Source organism: Periophthalmus magnuspinnatus, chromosome 12 (genome assembly GCF_009829125.3).
Source record: "Periophthalmus magnuspinnatus isolate fPerMag1 chromosome 12, fPerMag1.2.pri, whole genome shotgun sequence".
Taxonomy (NCBI): Eukaryota; Metazoa; Chordata; class Actinopteri; order Gobiiformes; family Gobiidae; genus Periophthalmus; species Periophthalmus magnuspinnatus.
Window position 1 is genome coordinate 4,064,644 of NC_047137.1, and position 19,450 is coordinate 4,084,093.

The 19,450-nt window shown below is 39.4% G+C and overlaps 1 protein-coding gene across 1 annotated transcript; it reads left to right on the forward strand.

Moving 5' to 3' along the window:
- The first annotated feature begins 1,974 nt into the window (after positions 1-1,974).
- Positions 1,975-10,030, forward strand: urm1 (ubiquitin related modifier 1). The gene is made up of 5 exons (XM_033976190.2): positions 1,975-2,061; positions 2,488-2,558; positions 7,122-7,203; positions 9,459-9,507; positions 9,935-10,030. Exons 1-5 carry the CDS (start codon positions 2,027-2,029, stop codon positions 10,001-10,003), a joined length of 306 nt encoding a protein of 101 aa, XP_033832081.1. The 5' UTR covers positions 1,975-2,026; the 3' UTR covers positions 10,004-10,030.
- Positions 10,031-19,450: the final 9,420 nt, after the last annotated feature.

Genomic DNA, 19,450 nt, shown 5'->3' on the forward strand with positions numbered 1-19,450 from the left:
AAATCCTGAGCATCAGGCCTGAGGACTCTGGTCCATTGTATATGAGTATATGCGTGTATAGGTGTCTGCAGTCTACTCTTGACTTGTATTGCACTGTTCCACAGTCCTTTGTTCCTCTTTTATCATCTTCTCCAGGAGCACTCTCTCCTGACAGTGTTTTATACCTCCAATAGGTGACAGTTTACGAGTGCTACCTTGTGAAGAAGTACCCAGCGTGAGGTGCACTGGGCATGCGTGCTAGTGCAAAAAGCATCTGACATTGTTGTGCAGACAGGTCTATGGCGATGGCAGCGGGAGGCAGACAGAGACAGATGGAGTGTGTTCCTGTGCTTTTGTCACCGTGTGTGTGTATATGAGAGTCACTACACAGATGTTGGAGTGCTGCTGCTGCTTAGACCCTCTTCATGCAGTAGTGCGGCCTGGCAGCTGTTACACTGTGTTTTCCAGGTGATACCTAAAATAGAAAGTAAAAGAATATGAAAAGGCTTTGATACAGAACAGAGAAAGGCAGCCAAAGCGCGTCAGCGGACAATGGACAAAGAAGAAAGAATAGGATGGGGCTACAATGGTAAATTATCATCCCCACTGCTCTTTGTCTCCTCTCTCCATACAGTTCCATAGGCGTAACATGTAATGCATGTAATCTCTAAGGGGATTCTCTCTGCTTGGTATCATGGTACATGTTAATTTCAGTGCTTTATGTCTCTTATTGAAACAGACCCAAAAACCTCTCAGGCCTGCAGGCCAGCCAAGCAGCCATTCAAACAGCCATCCAAGCCTCATCATTCAGCCCTAATCCATCCCAGTGCCAGTTTATCCCTCGCTTGTGTGGGTCATTGTTACCTGTCATGTGTGACCCTGAACTATGGAGTCAGTGACTGGCAGCATAGCAGACAATTCTGACTTTCAGCACAACAAGCTATTCAGAGGAAGACAACAAGAAGAAATGTGTGAATAAAATTTATTTAACTAGATATGTATCATAATTATATTAAATACAATTCTTATGTTTTCATGAACGATAAATCATAGGCATACATATATTGATAATTTTATTTACAAATACAAATAAAACATTTCATGAGAACTTCTAAACATTGCTGTGTGCATATTCTAGCCTAGAGTTCACCAAATTGCAGCTGACAGTCCAGATACAGTTATCCTGAGTATGTCACTCTACAACCATGAAACATATGGCTCTTCACATTCTCCTATATACATTTGCATTTTCCAGTTTTCTGCTTATGTCTTTTTCTATTTGAGACACTCAAAATTAACATGTCAGCATGTCTTTATTATGGTTCAAACTTTCGTCGGCCATGTGCACCGTTGTGAGACTTGAGATTTTCCCGCCTGTCTCACTCACCCACGCATCACACTGGCCCCTGCCAGGCCCCTGGTCGATCTGTCTATGTGCCCCTGCACTGACTCCTCATTACCACATGAATACAGACAGGCAAAGGCCTGCTATGGCTTGGACGCCAACAGAAGGCAGGAGATTTGCAATTCAAACCTCTGACCGACCCCCTTTTTACCCCCACCCATATCATCCCAGCCAAGTATACTGGGACTGGACCTGTCACTGCTATGATTGAGGATCTATACATGTGGAGAAAGGGGAGAGAGACAGACAGATGTGCATTCACACACACTTCATGACATGCTCCCTGTATTTTCATGCTCCTATTAGAGATCAAATGTGAGAGAGAAGTAACTAATCTACTAAAGTTATTGTTTCTGAAGACATTTAATTGTAAGCTAAGTAAAATGCCCCCAAAAGGCTTCAAGGCTTTTTGAATGTTCTTAGTGAGGAGTATTTACAGCTGTGCACATAGATTAAAGATATATTTTACTATTTTAATATTTTTAAATATATATTTGATGCATGAATGTACCATATTAAAAGTGTAAATGTATAAATAACACTAACTCAAAACCTCACCATCATCTTCAGCAGCAGTGTAATGTGAAAAGCTCACCCTTGACGTCACTTCCTGTTCCGTCTCCTCTCACATGTACCAACAACATGGCAGCGCCCTTATCTATAAACCTGGAGTTTGGGTATGTGTAATTAGATTTTTAAGCATTTTGTTGCTTTAGTGTCATTGTAGACCTAAAACGGATTTACAGCGACAACTTTAACAGTACACATGCACATTTAAAATATATGTGTCGAATTTCTGTCCTAGAATACGAGATTATTTGTCAGAATGGGCTACGTAAAAAGCTAGCCTATGCGAATAGATTTTTTTTTTTTTTTTTTTTTTTTAATGCAGTTAAGCTTATTTTTAGAAATAATTTTCACCACAAACAGTTTATGGGGGCATTAATTGATGGAAGAATATTTTTTTTTACAAAAGATACATTTTTTATGTGAATCTTTTTTTATTTTTATTTTTTTATTTACATGATTATGTTGCCTGAATTTTTCTTTAAGATCTGTGATGGTATGAAACTACTGCCATAATCACTGTTTGAGTCTCTTAGGGGAGGCGCAGAACTGCTCTTTGATGGAGTAAAGAAACATACTGTGACTCTTCCAAGCCAATCAGAACCATGTGAGTACACAGTTTACAGGTGTAATACATTAATTAATATAATGATTAATATGTTAAATAAATGCATTTACATTCTCCTTTAATATCATATATTTAATTTTCACTTTGATTATTTCAGATGAATGTTTTTGCTCTTCCTTATAGTTGTCCTGTCTTTCTTTTGCAATCAAGTAACCAGAGAGGAGAGTATGATTTGATAAACTGATTGTCAAAGATTTTGTTGAATTGAAAACAATACAATTTTACTTTTAAATTTTTTTCAATAATTAAACAACACAAGGTCTATTGACCAGACAGACCATTTAGCACTATTATAAGAAGACTCTTCATTGGCAGAAACACAAATAACACAAAAAAAAACACAAAATGAATAAAATTATGTGAAGTTACCTTACTGTAGTTCTTAGCAGGAGCATGTGAGTGTGTTTTTATTACAACTCATCTTGTTCACTCCATTAGATAGTCTTGTCCCTCAGTCATTGCCCCTGGGAAACCAGTATGTTAGCACACTGCTGCTAATCTGAAGCACCTAGCAGCAGCATTAGCTGTTGCATGTTTAGGGCTTTTAATGGATGCCCAGCCTGCCCATACACAGGGGAACAAATTCAACACTGATCTCATAGAGTCCAAGAACTGACATTCTGGTGTGAGGGGGAGTGAGCTCCTCAACGTGGTCAAGAGTCTTTCTTGAATCAATGTATGAGGAGTTGAGAAAGTATTTCCTTTTGGTACTAAAGTAGAAAATAAATGTAGTAATATATCTTCACAGAATGTCCATGGGAATAATACTAGTGATGTTGGAGTTTTAGAGGGACAGAGAGACACCTATTAAGAGAAAAAATGTAATGTCCTTTTGAGAGAAGCCAAATGCTTGGACTTTTCCAGCTCACTTCCTGCGTGACGTCTGCTTACTCGTCAATACATAAAACTTCTTCACCCCTGGATCCATATTGATTTGATTTTATGTGACTGTGAACCCAGGTTTCTTCTATCACGGGTCACTAACAAGTCATAGCGGTGCCAAGGGAGACCTGCCTGCAGCTCTTTTCATTTCCTAACCTTAGCAAACGACTGGGTTGAAAATTGGTAGTTTGATAGTTGTTTGTTTGCCGATATTTGTAGATGCTATACATTTCAAAAGTTGGAATTGCCTCAAGCTAATGCGTTTTAGCAGTCTTGCTTGTCCCTGCAAAAAGTAAAATATGTGTTTTTGTTATTTGAACAAACAAAAGGGTTTCATCCATGATGCTATGCTCTGTTACCAGGACGACAAAATGACAAAAGTTAGCAGAAAAAGGAATGTAAGGCACAAATGACCTTGCTGCACCAACCTCAGTCAAATATATGACCACTTATGGGGTCTAGAAAAGGAGAATGCTTTGCCCCTGTTGAGTACCAGTAACTTCATCCTGTATCAGCAAATTTTGAATAATATAGACATATTTCTGTTTAGTATTTTTTTTTTAATTCAAATTCATAAGCTAATTTGTATTATTTAGCAGAGCTTTGTCTATCATTATCCATACTTGATGATTACTAAAGGCTTGATTCTGTTATTCTTATTTCCTGTTCAATACTAGCTTAACTCTTGTTCATTCTTATGTGAATTGTTTATAAAAATATATATATTTCTTTCCAATAGGCGAGTAAATGTCTGACCATAGAGATCGGCGGGTGCAGAGCAGGCAGATATAATTGGTTCTCAATCCTTCGCATTTCGCTTTGACCCCAGCCCGGTGATTGATGACCCTCGACTGAAAGCCCCCACCCCCACACAGACACTCATATCCACAACAAAACCCCCTGGTCTGTACGCCACGCACACTGTTCGCCCCACGCATCACCAGCAAGATGGATCGCTCACCCGGTCCCCTCTCTCATCTCAAAGCAACCGTCATAATTATGCACAGACTCCAAATCCAAAAGGAGAAACTAGCTAATCGTTTCGTAATTTTTTTTAACCACACTGCAAAGCGGCTAGGGTTTTAAATTGCGTCAAAATGGCGCCCTTTCCCTCCCCTCGTTGGTTTCTCCTTTCCCACCCACGCATCGCAGGCGTTCCCAGAATGCACTTGGAGCCTGTGACGCATTTTCACTCTTTCTTCTATGCACCCTCATCCTTTTGCCCCTCCATCTGTACCTTATCGTGATCTACTCTGTATTTTCATCTAACGTCACTCCCTGAGCCATACACTATTTAATTAGTTAATTTGTGATAGAATTCAATTTTTCACTTAAAACATTAGCAGGTGTTCACCATTATGCAGGGAATGCTCTCAGTGGTTTGCTTGCTCTATTTGCCAAAGTTGGAATTCGTAAGGCTACCAGTTTATTTAAACCATGCAACTTTTTACATGCTTGACGGCTGAGCATGTTGGAAGAAGGATATAAAATCAGGAGGGCAAAAGGTAGAAGCATAGAGAGAAACTCGAGGGGGGCTGGTTTTATGAGTGTGTGTGAAAGGAAGAGAGCCCGAGCAAATGAAAAAGTAAATGGGCAGCGGGATGAAAGAGCGAATAAGGGGTAATGGTGGAGAAAAATACCAATAGTCCGAGGCAGAAAGGAGTCTCTGCAAAGAAGGAGTTATGACTGCACTAGTGATTAGTTCTGTTTTTAGCCCTGCAGAGGGACAGGTCAATATTCACAGCTTTGTCGTTTTTTTTATGTGCATGTCTTTTAAAGCAAATTGTTCATCTTCTTTTTTGTATATATTTTTTTCTTTCATTCACAAGCCCTCCAGAAACCTGGCGCTATCATTATACTACAAACCCGCAGACAGCTGTGCAATTAACCTGGCTGCAGGATGCAGCGAGGCAACACACATGTATTACCTACAAAGTCAAATGTGTTTTTAAAAAAAATACCTACACACTATATGATCCAATGGTATGTTTCCCACAATGACAAAGCAGATGTCTCCAAAGGTGTATTTGCCCTCCAGTGACATGCACAGTTGGAATGATGAAAGTGCAGGCATCTTAACCAGCATTTTAAGCTCGTCTGATGTCTGATGTAGATTTTTTAAAGTGGTGCAAAACATAATGCATATGAGGTAAACTGCAATTTTAAGTAGCATCTATTTATTTTCATAATGCGTAGATTATTGCCAAAACATAAATAAAAACATATACAAACAGCTAACAAATAGCTAATACCATAGTAATACAGTACACAGACAGTAGTGATAATTCTATACATTGCATCACAATGGATATAAAGCCATCCAGCAGTCAATATGTTATAAAATTGTGAATTGTAATGACTAGCATGTCTGCAGCTTTATCCAGGGGGTCACATAGCAGCGTGCTCAGCTAATGTGATATTAGCTTTTTGTTTGATACAGCTGAACTCGTGAGTGTATGTGATGTAGTACGCCCACAGACTTCTGCTTTCTCTATAACCTGATTCCAATGGTTCCCCTCGAATCTCCTCCATCTGCCGCTGCGATTGTGTTTGACTTTTAATGTTAGTCATTTGTTGTTATGGCATCTTGTTTGGTTATTCATAGGTATATGTATGTGCCAAGTTGCCGTGCTCGAGTCACAATTTCAGATCGTCCCCCCTCTATATATTTCACACCTGTGATTCCAGACATGTACCTCACACATGAACAAGGATAGCAATGACCGAGGGAAAATGTTCCACCTATATACGCCTCGAAGTCTATACATAGCTGCCTGGTCTATGCTAGAACAAAAACTCCATAAGGCCACACACACACTCACACACCAACAGCTCGAATCTTTAGCGTTAATGTGCACCATAACTTTAATATATTCATTGTTAGATGTTTAGTGGGGATTTATCCTAAAACCTCTCATTGTCATTGCCTTTGTGGCTGTCAGTCTGATGTGGCGAGGCTCAAGCCATTGTTGAGACAGGGTCAATCTGATTGTTCAAGGGTCAGACTCATAGAAAATTCAAGCATCGCTGATATCCACAAGCAGGTTGGACACATTAGGGTTTGAATTGGACAAAGGATATTATTCTTAGACTTTTCATTTCGCTTCTTATTGGGATGAGTCGAAAATGAATAATTTTACCACCTGCCTATGTGTGTTTTACTGAAGAATGCTGCATTGTAGGTCTTAAAATCTATTTATGGGTTTCAGAGTGATGAAAGCCATAGATTTTTTTTCCTTAGCAATTAACAATTAAAAAACTAAATGTATCTTTTTGAATGGGAAAAATGTTCAAAATATTATGTCTAACAAGAATCTGAAGCCCATAAATATGATAAATTCTAAATGATAAAAAAGTATGAAATGAAGTATCCTGAATCCTTGGACTGATCTCTCTCCATCCAAGGTGAACGTTGGCGGTCTTGGATGTGACATCGGTCGACCCTCCCCCTTTTCTCCCCCCCAACCAAACGTACACTCATCCATATACATGCATCTCCTCACGCACACACAGTATAGATGCATGTATATCCAGCCTCGTCCCGCCTGGCGCTTCTGGCGCGTCACATCGACCAGGAGGCTGGAACTGCGCACCTTGACCCCTGACCTCTGATCTTTGCCCTCTGTTGTCTGCCCCGGCTTTGTGCCTGTGTGTGTGCAGGGGACGTGAAGCAGCTGCTGGTGTGGATCCAACAGAACCTGCTGAAGGAGCGTCCCGAGCTCTTTGTCCAGGGAGACTCTGTGTAAGTGAGGAGCTTGCACTTGACAGACACTTGATCTGCTGTACGTTACATACATATTATCTCTGAAGGAAAGTTTGACATATATTCAGGTTTAGGACTTGTTATTGTTATAAAAATCCAATGACACACATATTGCACTACATCAAATGATAGGATTACCTGGAAGATGATAAACAAATAGTGTAAAATGAATGGTTGATGTTAGGTTGCTTGTGATTAATTGGTTAATTAATTGCCATTATAGACTTAGTCTTTTATACTGAAACTTGTTATGCTGTATAGAAGAGGAAAAAAAAAAACTTTCTGAAAAGCTACAAAAGGCAAACTCCTTAAATGTTCAGGTCTATAATAGTTTATAATGCCTGTTTGGGTGAGTGTTATTTATTTCATTTATTTCAATTTCAAAAACCTGCTTGTTTATCTGAAATGTAATTTGCAATGTCAAGTCAGTGGTCAGCAATTAGTTGATAATTGTAGATAATCACAGAATCACAACATGTGTTATTTGAGAGTGTGTTGTAATGACACAAAAAACATTCTTTTGAACTGGTCTTAATTTAAAAGTTTTAATACACAAGCATATTTTGCACATAATAATCAAACCAACCCTTTAACTCGTCAAACATTTTCATCCAATATAAAGTTTTGTATATAATAAGTATATAGTATAAAATTAAATAAAAATATATGCATTTATGATGTTGTACAATGCATTCCTGACAATATCCTCAGCAAAATTCAATGCTGACTATTTGTTTATTGATAAAACACTTTGAATTACTGTGTGTATGAACTGTGCTTGCCTTGCCATTATTGGGCAACATTTGACTGTTTGAAAAGGCTATAAAACCACTGCCTACTGTAATCATTTGCAAAACCCTAAGACTAATAATCGCTTGTTTACACCCATCATGAAGAATAATGTAAAAAAAAAAAATGGTACTTTTTATCAGCGGCTATAGGTCAAGCTGCATTTCTCTCTACCTTCTCTTTCTCCACTTCTCTGAGCTTGCTGAAAAACGGGCTAACCTTCAGCTGATAGGTTTGAGTGTGATGATTACCCGTGTGCTAGTGTGCTTTAGTCCTCACATGTGTGTTTGTGTGCGTCCGGGGCACACAGCAGCCTTATAGGACTGGCTGACTTTTACAGCTGCCTTTGTGCACGACTATTTATAGTACCACCCCACCAATGAATGGAGAAAAAGCAGGGCTACCTATAAACCCTATAGATTAGACGTGCGTTGGGTGTGTGCTGCACTGAGAGGCAGTGCTGTCTTTAAAACACAATAGAATCAACACCATCACTAACAGCTGCATTTTGAACATTATTTGGTATCTTTTCCTCTTTTTTTTTATCATCTTGACTGTTTGCAATGCTTGTTTTCACTGACTTCAACTACAAGGTGCAATAGCAGACGATTGTTTAAACCAGATTTTTTACCAAATCTGCTTTGTATGTTGATGTATATTTGCGTTAATGTTGTTCCACATATAGTTTATTTTTCCTCAAGACAAACGTAACAACCTTTTAAAAGTGTGCACTGGTAGGGGCCATGTTCTCACCCTCCCCCATTACCCCATTATGCTCTTAGATGACTTTTTTTCCCCCCCTTTTTTTTTTTGCAAACGAGAGATATTTTTGGACCCTCATTAATTCCCACTGACAGTTTTACCTTATTATACCTTACTGCTAGTTTATTACAAAATTATCTTCATTTCTAGTTTTGGGCTGTATAAAAGAATTATGCACCCTGAATGCAACAGTAATGACAGATGTGTTCTATGAAAAGCTACTGTTTCTATACATATCAAGCTTTGTTTTTCATTAGTTTTGTAGTGTTTCTATTTTAAACATAATGTATCAAAATTACATTATTAACACTTTAATTTATTTTATTATACTTGTATTTTTTTGTAGAAGTTAACATAACCTATACAGTTTCTTGTGAAACTAAAAAATGTTAATAATATTTTTATTACATATAAATTTCCTTATTCTCTATATTTAATAGTCTATTATTCTTCAAACCTAAATATTTAAATAATTATATTATGCAAACCAATTTTAAATAACTGCTGGGAAAAACATATTGATACATAGATTAACCTTTTTTAAAAAACGTTTTTATTTATTTTTTTTAATAACAGACTGAGGTACATTGTATTCCCATATTACTTATTTTCAGAAGCCATTTTATTTTTTGGGTGAATTTCATTGCAACAGTGTGTCATTGATGCTGTTGTCTTTTCCACAGGAGGCCAGGAATACTGGTACTTATCAATGATGCAGATTGGGAGCTAATGGTGAGCATCTACGCCATGTTTGCTGTCACCTGTATCATGCCATGGAAAAGGTTTTTAGTTCAGGTGCCAACAAATCATAAATGTAATGGGATTTATTGCACAGTATACAAAAGAGCTTGATTATGCACAAATCTCTCTCTCTTGACTGATATAAATTGATGGAAAGTGATTCTTGTGGTCATTATTTAGTTCTTATGTCTGCTGTGTTCCTCAGAGTAACGTGTCCTTAGGGTTTGATCACTGAATACACACTCCAAGCTTCACATCCCCTGATTCAATTACTATATTCCACACGTTCATGCAAATTAAATGAAATGCTTGTCATTTATTAGATCCCCTTTGAGTTCTTGTGAGATCCACACATTTTCACAGTATTGGTAAAAATATATACATTTTTTCTATTCTAAATATTTATTTTTTTTCTCAGGGGGAGCTAAAGTACCAACTGCAAGACCAGGACAACGTGGTGTTCATTTCAACACTTCACGGAGGATAGATAGACAAGAAATTAGTGCATTAACATGTGTATAATATGGACTTGAGTCTTTGTTCACTTCCTCTTAATGGCATCGTAACAACCTGCCTCCTGATTGGACGCGGCGTAGTGCCAGGCCTCACTGTGGCCACTGAGCTAATAGATGTTTGTCTACAGGAATGACTTCAGCCACGGTTACCATGAAAGGCATGCACTTTGTGAGACATGCTGATTATGTTGGACTAAAGAGCTTTTTCCTGAAGGGTGACCTAGCTGCAGAGGCACAGCTTTGTTTCTGTTTTGGTCAAGTACTGTATAAATGCAAAAGAGACACACACACACACACACACGCAATTTGTATTCTAAATTTTTACTTTGGAGTCTTGCTTGGTTGATTTACGCTATTCTATTTTTATGTCTCAATGATAAAAAAAATAAAATAAATAAAAACAAAGAATAACTGAAGTTTAATCACGTGTCTTCAAGTTAGGGACCTTCTAACTTGCAGAACATCTCCCCATATTAAACGAGGTGGCCCACTGAGAGGCCACAGTGTCTGTAACCAGAACAGATGTAGCTCAGTTTGGGCTGCAACATTGAGAGGGCCACAGCCAAACGCTTGACTCAATTACGATCTGACACGACGCCGGGATAATTCACGGTGATGCCTTGGCTGTATCTGATCGATGTGCGCCGGCTCTGTGATCACATCGCAGTTTTAGGCTGATTAGAGCGGACTAAAGGGAGATTTTACCAAGCTCGAATATTCATAAGAGGGGGGTGGAGTGTATATCCGTGTGTATGGGCTGGGTGAAGTGTGTGTTACAGCACCGCTGCGGGAGGTCGAGGTCTTGCCTCCAGGCTGCCCTCCCCTGAACGCCCGGGGCGACCTAAAACCTTTTTTCGGTTGTGAAGTCCGATTTGCAACGGGAAACTGAACCATAATGGCGCTAGAAAAGAAATGCTAATGAGAATGTGAGGGAGAGGGAGAATACACAGAGTGAGTCAGCTGGTGCAGGCCGAGCGTGCACATCCTACTGTAGGCCTCTCCATCTGAGGGCGAGGTCAGAACTCAGCCTCATCATTCTGCTCTTCATACAGTCAATCTACAATTTCAACTTTTGTTGGGTTGGAAGCTTTGAATGATGCCCAACTGTTGCTATTATATCTTTCATACCCATTCATTAAGTCAGCTAGTGTAACCTGCAACCGCATTTAGACCAATCCTAACATGTATTTGTAATAGAAACAAACACAAAACACGTTCCCCTCTGCGTGCCCATCCATGGCCTGAACATGATGCGTCCATATAACGAGCGCTGAGGAGGTGCTGATGACAGAGGTGATTAAAGGGAGTCTCTCATAATGAGCTACTACATTAGGCCTGCGGTGTCTTTGGACGCTCCAAAGTTGCTGAATAAAAATAAATGTCCAGTATCATGAGTTTCAGAGACACAGTGAGGAAGGGAGTAAGGAAGTTTTGGATCAAATGGAGAGTTTCCTTATTTACACAGGTACCAAATATCTCTTGTTACATGGTTGTTTTAATGCAACAATTCATAAACATAAATACTGTAATAGTTTATAAGAAAGATAAAAATGCAGCAAATGCCACTATAGTGCACTGTTTATGGAATGTTGGTTAAATAGCTTTATTGCTTAACCTTCTTTGTAGCAAGGCACCCACCTGCTGCTTTATCCTGCACACTGCTTGGAAATTAAAAACAAAACAAAAAATATATATATATAAAAAATTAAAAAAGGCATTTCACATCTTATATTATGCAAAAAATATATAAATAGATAGATAGATAATTTGCTAAAAAAAAAAAATAATAAAAATCACATTATATTTGTAATCCTCTTTAACCCATGCTCTTCTGACTTTTAATGCTTTTAAGATGCACACAGCTTTTCAACTCTGTTAATCTATCCTTAAAAATAAACGAAATTATTTCGGAGTATTAGAGTTATTAATTGTGCCTACGCCATGTTATTTTAATAGGCCTTACATTTATATTATAGCTAAAGAAAATTTGACTCATTAGAGTAAAAACATGGCGTGCCAATAGGCCCACACTCTGTTCTGAGACATTTAACACATGTAAGCGTTCATAATGTCCCTCACTGTTGACTTTGCATCTGTCCGATACACAGCTTTTAATGTTTACGCACAAAATTATACAAACATGACTTATTTTACGCACGTGTATGTTTGACGCTAACTTGAATTTAAATCTTTATTATAATTTTTTAGTCAATGCTTATATAACAATTGTTTCATTGTTATTTCGGGAATTTAACGAATATATTATTATTATTATTATTATTATTATTATTATTATTATTATTATTATTATTATTATAAAACAGCTGAATTCGTTTCTTCAGATTCATTCTATTTTATAGCATAATGACGGTTTGGTCAAATAGGTCATGTGTTGTTTTGTTCTTTATTTTTATTTGTCTGACATTAGTTTATTCTAGCTTCATCTTAATTTAACATATGTAGGCTATATTGTCCTCCACATTTTCCCAGCACGTTTTACAGTGTTTGTGTTTGAGCTTGCTCTGAATAACAACTTGTACTTACATGTTAAGAACAGTTAGGATTTTTGTTTGTTTGTTTGTTTGTTCGTTTCATACAACATCTTTGCTTGCCTGTATTTTATCTGATGAATGTTCTTATATTACATCATAAATGCCTAAATGTTAGCTCCAGATCCTATTTTCCTCATGGACTCCTCTGTGCTCGTGAGTGTGCTGTGCGTTTACGCAGGCCTCACTCTGGGACCACTCAACTTGCTGCTTCTACTATTTGCCAAAGACAGTCGATCCATCGATGCTTTAAGTCGATATTTGCCATTTAGAACAAACACTCTTGATTAGATCTTCGACAAAGTGTAAATACCAATCGGGCCAACCACAACGCTCGGCTTGAAAAACACATACATGAAGCAGGATCAGGTTGACTTGACTTTATTGGCCCTTGCCTTCGGGATTCTGTCCACAACATGCAAACATGGCTTATGCTGAGTCTTACCTGAGTGCAACAGTTACAGAGCCGTGCACAGACTGGCTCTTTTGTGCGTGGAGGCCCTCGTTGTTGCTGTGGCGCTTGGCCAAAGCCACAGTGGTGAATGGGAGCCTGCAGCAACAGATGTCCATACACAATTCTTGGGGATTACTTTGAGTTTACACAAGAATTGCGTTTGGACAATCAGTAGCTAAAGACTCGTGCATAGTGCGCGTTGGTTTAAGAAGAAATTAAGTGATTAAAGGCGCACAGGGACCGTATAGGCCTACTGTGCACCTGCTGAGACTATTAATGCCCTCAGCGTTTGCCTGGAGCACCTGACGTCTTCTTGCGTTTTCTATTGCAAAACAGTGCGTTATTTTGGACACCTCGCTCAGCATTGGCTTGCCCTTTCCATTACAAAAAATAGCTTCGCCATACAGACAAAAACCAAGATAGAGCAGCTACATCTAGGCTCCAAGTAGGCCTATAATAAATCCCAACGACTTCTTCAAATAGGACACTTGCAACACAATAAACGCACATAAAGTCTACATTTGCTATATCATGGACACTAATAGCGAATAACTGACTCTCATGTCCCTTGCGGCCTTTGTTGTCCCAGTGCCTGTAGTTGTAAAGTTAAAGCCTTTCAAGTGGGAGTCTCTTCACAACTCTGGGCCCTTAAGATGGCCACTGCATTTTGAATGAAATGTCATCTCCTCTTTCGCTCAAGAGCGTTTACTTTTCAAGTGTCTGGAAAGGAGTGAAAGCTATGGCACCAAACAGCGCAACTACTTTGGTATATTTCAAAGTCCTTGATGCCAGAGAAGCCATTTCTGCACCTGTGTGTAGTGACATCGATCTTGAAAGCAGTGTTCACTTGTGATGCCTCGGGATACACACAATGGCTTTCCACGCGCGTAAATACAAAACCCGTGATTAAAAAAACATTGATATTCTTTCCCGTAGTAATGGAAAAGGAGGAAAGACATTAGTTCCGTTGGTGCGTCCTTGGTTCGGTTCCATCGCCGGTCTTCAGCCGATGCTCGCCCCGATACCCAGCACCACCAGTGAGCAATGGAACGAGTAAAAAGGATGAGGACCGAGAGAGCAGCTGGGCTATAACCCTCCGAACCGATGCTCCGTCCATTCACATCGGTCCTCTTCCTCTGCTGCCATCCTCGCTCCGTGGCGCTCTCTGACAGACTGGCTGCTAACTGGACGCACATCTCTCTGCGCTCTGCTTTTCTTGCGTCGCTCCACAAAAAGGCGAGAGAGGAGTGGAGCCGCTCCTCGCTTGGTACTGAATTTGAATAACACCACGGGGTGATAAATGTCCATTGTACTGCTTAAGTAATGAATCTGCGCTGTCCTCTGTGTCACACAGCCTCGTGCGCGCGCACATACACACGCGCCAGCAGCTGCGATTGGGGACCAGCAGCGCCTCTTAAAGACACAACAGCCCCATTTTCTCCCCAAAAAGAGATTACAATCCCCACACTGTTTACTCTCTGTGCGCGCTGCATGACGCGCAGTGTTGCTCTGTGGCGTGAGTAAACTCTGGTGCAACGCCGTGACAGCACTCGGCATAAAGTGGTGCTATTCGCGCCGTGTGCCGCTCTGCAGAAGGCTACTGTAGGCCTCTGACTGGAGCTCTAAAGTAACATATGACACGAGGCACAGTGCAGTGGGGCCCGGGGACCTTTGACAAGCAAAGCACAGTGCCTCACTGTGCGACCTTTTCAATCCTGCAACACTGTTATAATGTTATATCAACAAATAACCTCTGACCTATTGAAATATTTATTGGATGTATTCAAAAACAAATACACTAATAAAACCATGCTTTCACCGCAGAGAATTGTGCCATAAAAGTAAAAAAAACAGCCATGCTTTCACTGTAAAGATTTAATTATGCACATACAAGTAAAAAACAAAACAAAACAAATACAAATCAGTGTTACAAACTCACTGAGACTGGACTCATCATTTGTTCACAGTCATTTCTATAAAGTAGACTTTTATTTTAATTGAATGTAATTTTTACATCAGTGTTCCCCCAGAATTTATCAAACTTTTCTTTTCCAACAGCACTCACTTTAAGTTCTGTATTCATTTTGTTGGATACTTAATATATCATTTCTATATCAAATTCTAAAATAGTTGCAAGTCGCTCCCATCCCCTTACTCTCCCACCACTGCCTCTTGCTCACTCCCTCTCTCTCTGATTCTCTCTCTCTCTCTCTCTCTCTCTCTCTGCCCTCTCTACCCCTCTCTGCTCCTGATTCTCTGCTTCTCTCATTCCCTTCTCTTTCTCCTACTCTCTCACTCTCAGTCTCTCTCTCTGCTTTTCTCAGCCTCTCTGTGGATCTCTGAGTGTTTCTCTAATAAATCATCCTGACTGGTCCCGCCCCAGGCACAGGGGGTCCTCCTCTTTAAAGCTCAATCCGTTTTTCCCCCCTTTCATCGATGTGAAGAAGCCGAGTTAACCTCTGCTGGAGCGGGGGCCGGTGCCCTCTCAGCGTGGCCCGCCTCTCATTCACTCCACTCTCACTCATTCACTGCTCTTTTTGTGATGGCTCAGGACCGGGCCCTCTGTCTTGGTGCTCCTCCTCGTTTACTCAATGGCGGGAAACGCAAGTCAAGACTCTCACCTGACTCTGATGTTACTACATGAGCAGACAAAAGTGAAAAGAGTGTAAGCAAAGGTAGTTGATACAATAGCCTACAATAATTCCTACTTCATATTACCTCTTGTTACCATGATAGATATGTAGATAGCTTTGTGCAACTAATACATCCATGGAGACAACAGACAAACCTACCAGGCCAAGTTAGAGGCCAGATCTGTGGAGAGGCAAACCCCACTCACAGTATGCATGTTATTCAGTGTATTTTTTGAGAAATAAAAACACACACAGGATGGTTAAGTTTAATGCCGTACTTTCAGAAATGTTAAAATGCTCCTGGAAAATTTCAGGCAAAACAATGAAATCTCTATGGTGGGGGACCCCATCAGAAAAAAAAGTAATATCAGCTTAATTTGACTTGTTTGTTTTTGCAGTGTAGGCCAAACTAACAGTTGCTATAATCTAATATAGACCTGCTTCCAACAAACAATTCAATTTGGGGTTTTTTTGCAAACATTTCACATTAATCTGAAGCATAATCAAACAAACAGTGGAAAAAATACAGGGAAAAGGGACGTTTATAAATGCAATATATCTTCTTTAACCCATATACTACATTACTCTGTCTGCACATGTTTTTGCACACATTACTATACTGTTTATTCCTAACTGTACCAGACTGAACTTCAGCTCATATAAACTCGGACAGCTCCCAGTTGCATTACACAAGCTAATTTGCACCTGCTTTGAATAAGAAGCTAGTAGGAAGTGGCGTTATGTATGAGATTCAAATAACTTTCTACTCCTTATATCATACTTCATTGTCATTGGCCTCATTTGGGCCTGTGGAGCTCAAAGTAAACATGGGCACATTTTCAAACCATCACAAACAATATCTCCATTTGGGCCCTTGCAGCCTTCTTAGCAGCGTGGCTTTCATGTTGGCCGCAGCTCTTGGTGGTGTATAGCTCAGGGGGGAGAGTGGACACACAGACGCAGCAGGGGCCACTGTGGTTCTCCCCATTCACAAATCAATGTTTAACCCGTTTGCTAAAAGGGCCTGGCAGGGGAGAGAGGAGAAGAGAGGAGGGAGAGAAGGCTTGGGTGGAGGGGTGGGCCTTGCATGAAACTGTCCCGTCTAGAACTGCACAGGGGAGCCGGGACAAAAGGAGCTGGGGAATCCTGCCAGCATGCAGAGGTCTGGTGGTTCAAGCATGTCCTCCTGCTGATATGTGGGGCAAAGCACAGAGGTGAGGGAAAGGGTGTGTTATTGAGTAATGTGCAAGGCTATTTACTGTGGTGTGGATATTTAAGAATACTAAGAATATTCCAGAGATGAATAATCACTTATCCAAGTTCAGTCACAACGTCGAAACAGTATTTAATAATCACAAATATCAGATTCAATTTTGATTCAGTTTCAGTATTATTGTTAGTTGTAATAACCTTTGTTGTTTGTTATTAGTCTATTTGTTAGAAAGATACAAAATAGGAAAAAAAATTGTGACAGTTGCATATATTTGTTAATAGTAAGTGGCTGTAATTGATATGGATATCATTTGTATGTTACATGTGACTTGTTGGGCTGTAGTCGACCAAAGAAATTCTTGGTCGTCTGAAGACATATCATGCCAGTTGTTTAGTCTATCTATGTATCTGACCCAAACTGTACTCACAAGACTACACCTGCACAGGACTTCATGTAAAAACAACTATTTATGCAGAAAAAAATCACTAAGAAATTACATATAAAGACAGATTAAACTTGTGAATCTACATGTATATACCAAAAATACCAACTCTTCAACTAACTCACTCCCTCACTAACTTCTCCTTTTTGCTGTTGTCCCATATAAATCCTTCCAATTTAAATAAAATTATTAGTCAACTAATTCAAATTTTGGTTGACTAAGACACCGTTTAACGATTAATCGACTGAAGGCCTACAGCCCCGGTGACTTAGCATTCTGCTTTTCTGTGCTACATTGTGAAGGTAAAAATGCAAATTAAACATTAAACCAATAACTCAGTATCTCAACTCAGCTCCATACTCAAATATTCAAAACAATATAGCAGTGGAAAAATATATATAGAGACCATCTTGCTATAAAAAATAAAATAAAAGCTTAACCGTGAAGTAGCCTCTAGATACCACAACTGTTTAAACACTATGTCATAGAGACTAAAATAATAAACTTGATCACACTGTCTAAGTACGCTTCTATAGTAGAGCTGGTTCATTGCTGTAAGAGCCTGTAATATTTAGAGAGAACATCAGTGATAGAAGTGAGCCGTGATGCACTAGCAGCAGCATTGAAGCAGACAGCAGAGAATGGAAGGAACCAATTACAGAGCAGAGTGCCCACAACCACTGCACTGTCTGTACCAGTCTTAAGGCCATGACAGCATAGACACTTTTTTAGCTTTTATTAAGATTCCTCCACTTTGCCTCCAGTCTAATAGGAGCACACTTAATATTCCTGTGCACATAATTCTCATTTGTTCTACTGACACCTCCAAGTTTGAAGCCACTGCAAAAGATGGCCACCTTATTACATTGATGTGTCTACAAGAGAGTGAAATTATGTCTGAGAGGTAGTAGTAGTTCCAAAATACACAATGTAATGTAGCAGAGATGGTGCCAAAGTGCACAATAAAAAGTAAGTAAGTGCTTGTTCCAAAGTGTACAATATAACAGTATGGCATACACTGAGAGCTCATAGCGGTGCATGTTTCAATCTTTCCCAGACATGACCAACAAAATTGCATGTCATTTGAGTCATTTTGATTCACAGTTGTCTCTTGACATTTACTTTGTCAATTAAAACAAGAAGTCTCACTGTCCAGGCTTCTTATTCCTGCCAAAACACTGTATTTAAATGTCCACAAGTGAAATGAAAGTTGCCCTATCATTGATCAGAAGTTTGCTTTGGCTGCAGCTCAAATGCCAGCTCCTGAGCCTCATAGTGATAAAGCGCACCAGTATAATAGTGGGGATTAAAAGATTAAAAGAGGAATCTCCCCTAAACGCAGAACTAAGTGTTTCCTCTGGTCTCTCTGCCACACACACTCACACAGTCCTCCCCCCGAGCCCTGCTCCTGCCTAAACATCCCCCAGAATTCTTTGAGAGTGGCTGCACTGTTGCCTGGCAACGGGCCGACGGACAGCGTCATCCAGGGAGCAGTGAGAAGATGAGGCAGAGGAGTCTCCATAATCTGCACTCACTTTAAAAGCATCGCACGCAAATGACACAAACAAGGCCCAATGAGTGCTCAGATCATATCTTTCATGACAGACACATAGGATTTAACACTTTGTATGCAAATGGTAATGTATCTGATCATTTGTAAAATACACTTCAGATTGGAATATGTTACAAATAATAAGTTTTGGAATTATACTTTGATCATAATTTGTTCATTATAAATTAAGTCTTTCTTAAAAAAATAAAAATAAAAAAGTGTAGTTGTTATAAAATATTTCCCAACTACTTTTTTTCCCACAGTAACAAGTTACAGTTTTAGTAGGAAAAAGAGAGAAACATTTTACATGAATTTTGGTTTAAAGACAATATTGTTTTTAATGCATAGGTTTCCACTAGGTCTGACATCATTCTGCACTGGGAATCATTGCTTCAGGGATCGTTGCACACCCATTTCACACAAACACCCAATGAATAAACTGTTGCTTAAATCTCAACACAGATGGATGGCAGCACATCTGTACAGGTTCAAGTATTATTATCATCCCACAAATATTCTCCCGATTCCACAACATCACATCACGCTATCCCGGCCTTTCACTTCCCCTGCTTTATC

Coding starts and splice junctions, on each gene's coding strand:
- urm1 (XM_033976190.2), top strand. CDS start 2,027: ATGGCAGCGCCCTTATCTATAAACCTGGAGTTTGG. Junction 2,062..2,487: donor TCTATAAACCTGGAGTTTGG/GTATGTGTAATT, acceptor TGAGTCTCTTAG/GGGAGGCGCAGAACTGCTCT. Junction 7,204..9,458: donor TTTGTCCAGGGAGACTCTGT/GTAAGTGAGGAG, acceptor TCTTTTCCACAG/GAGGCCAGGAATACTGGTAC.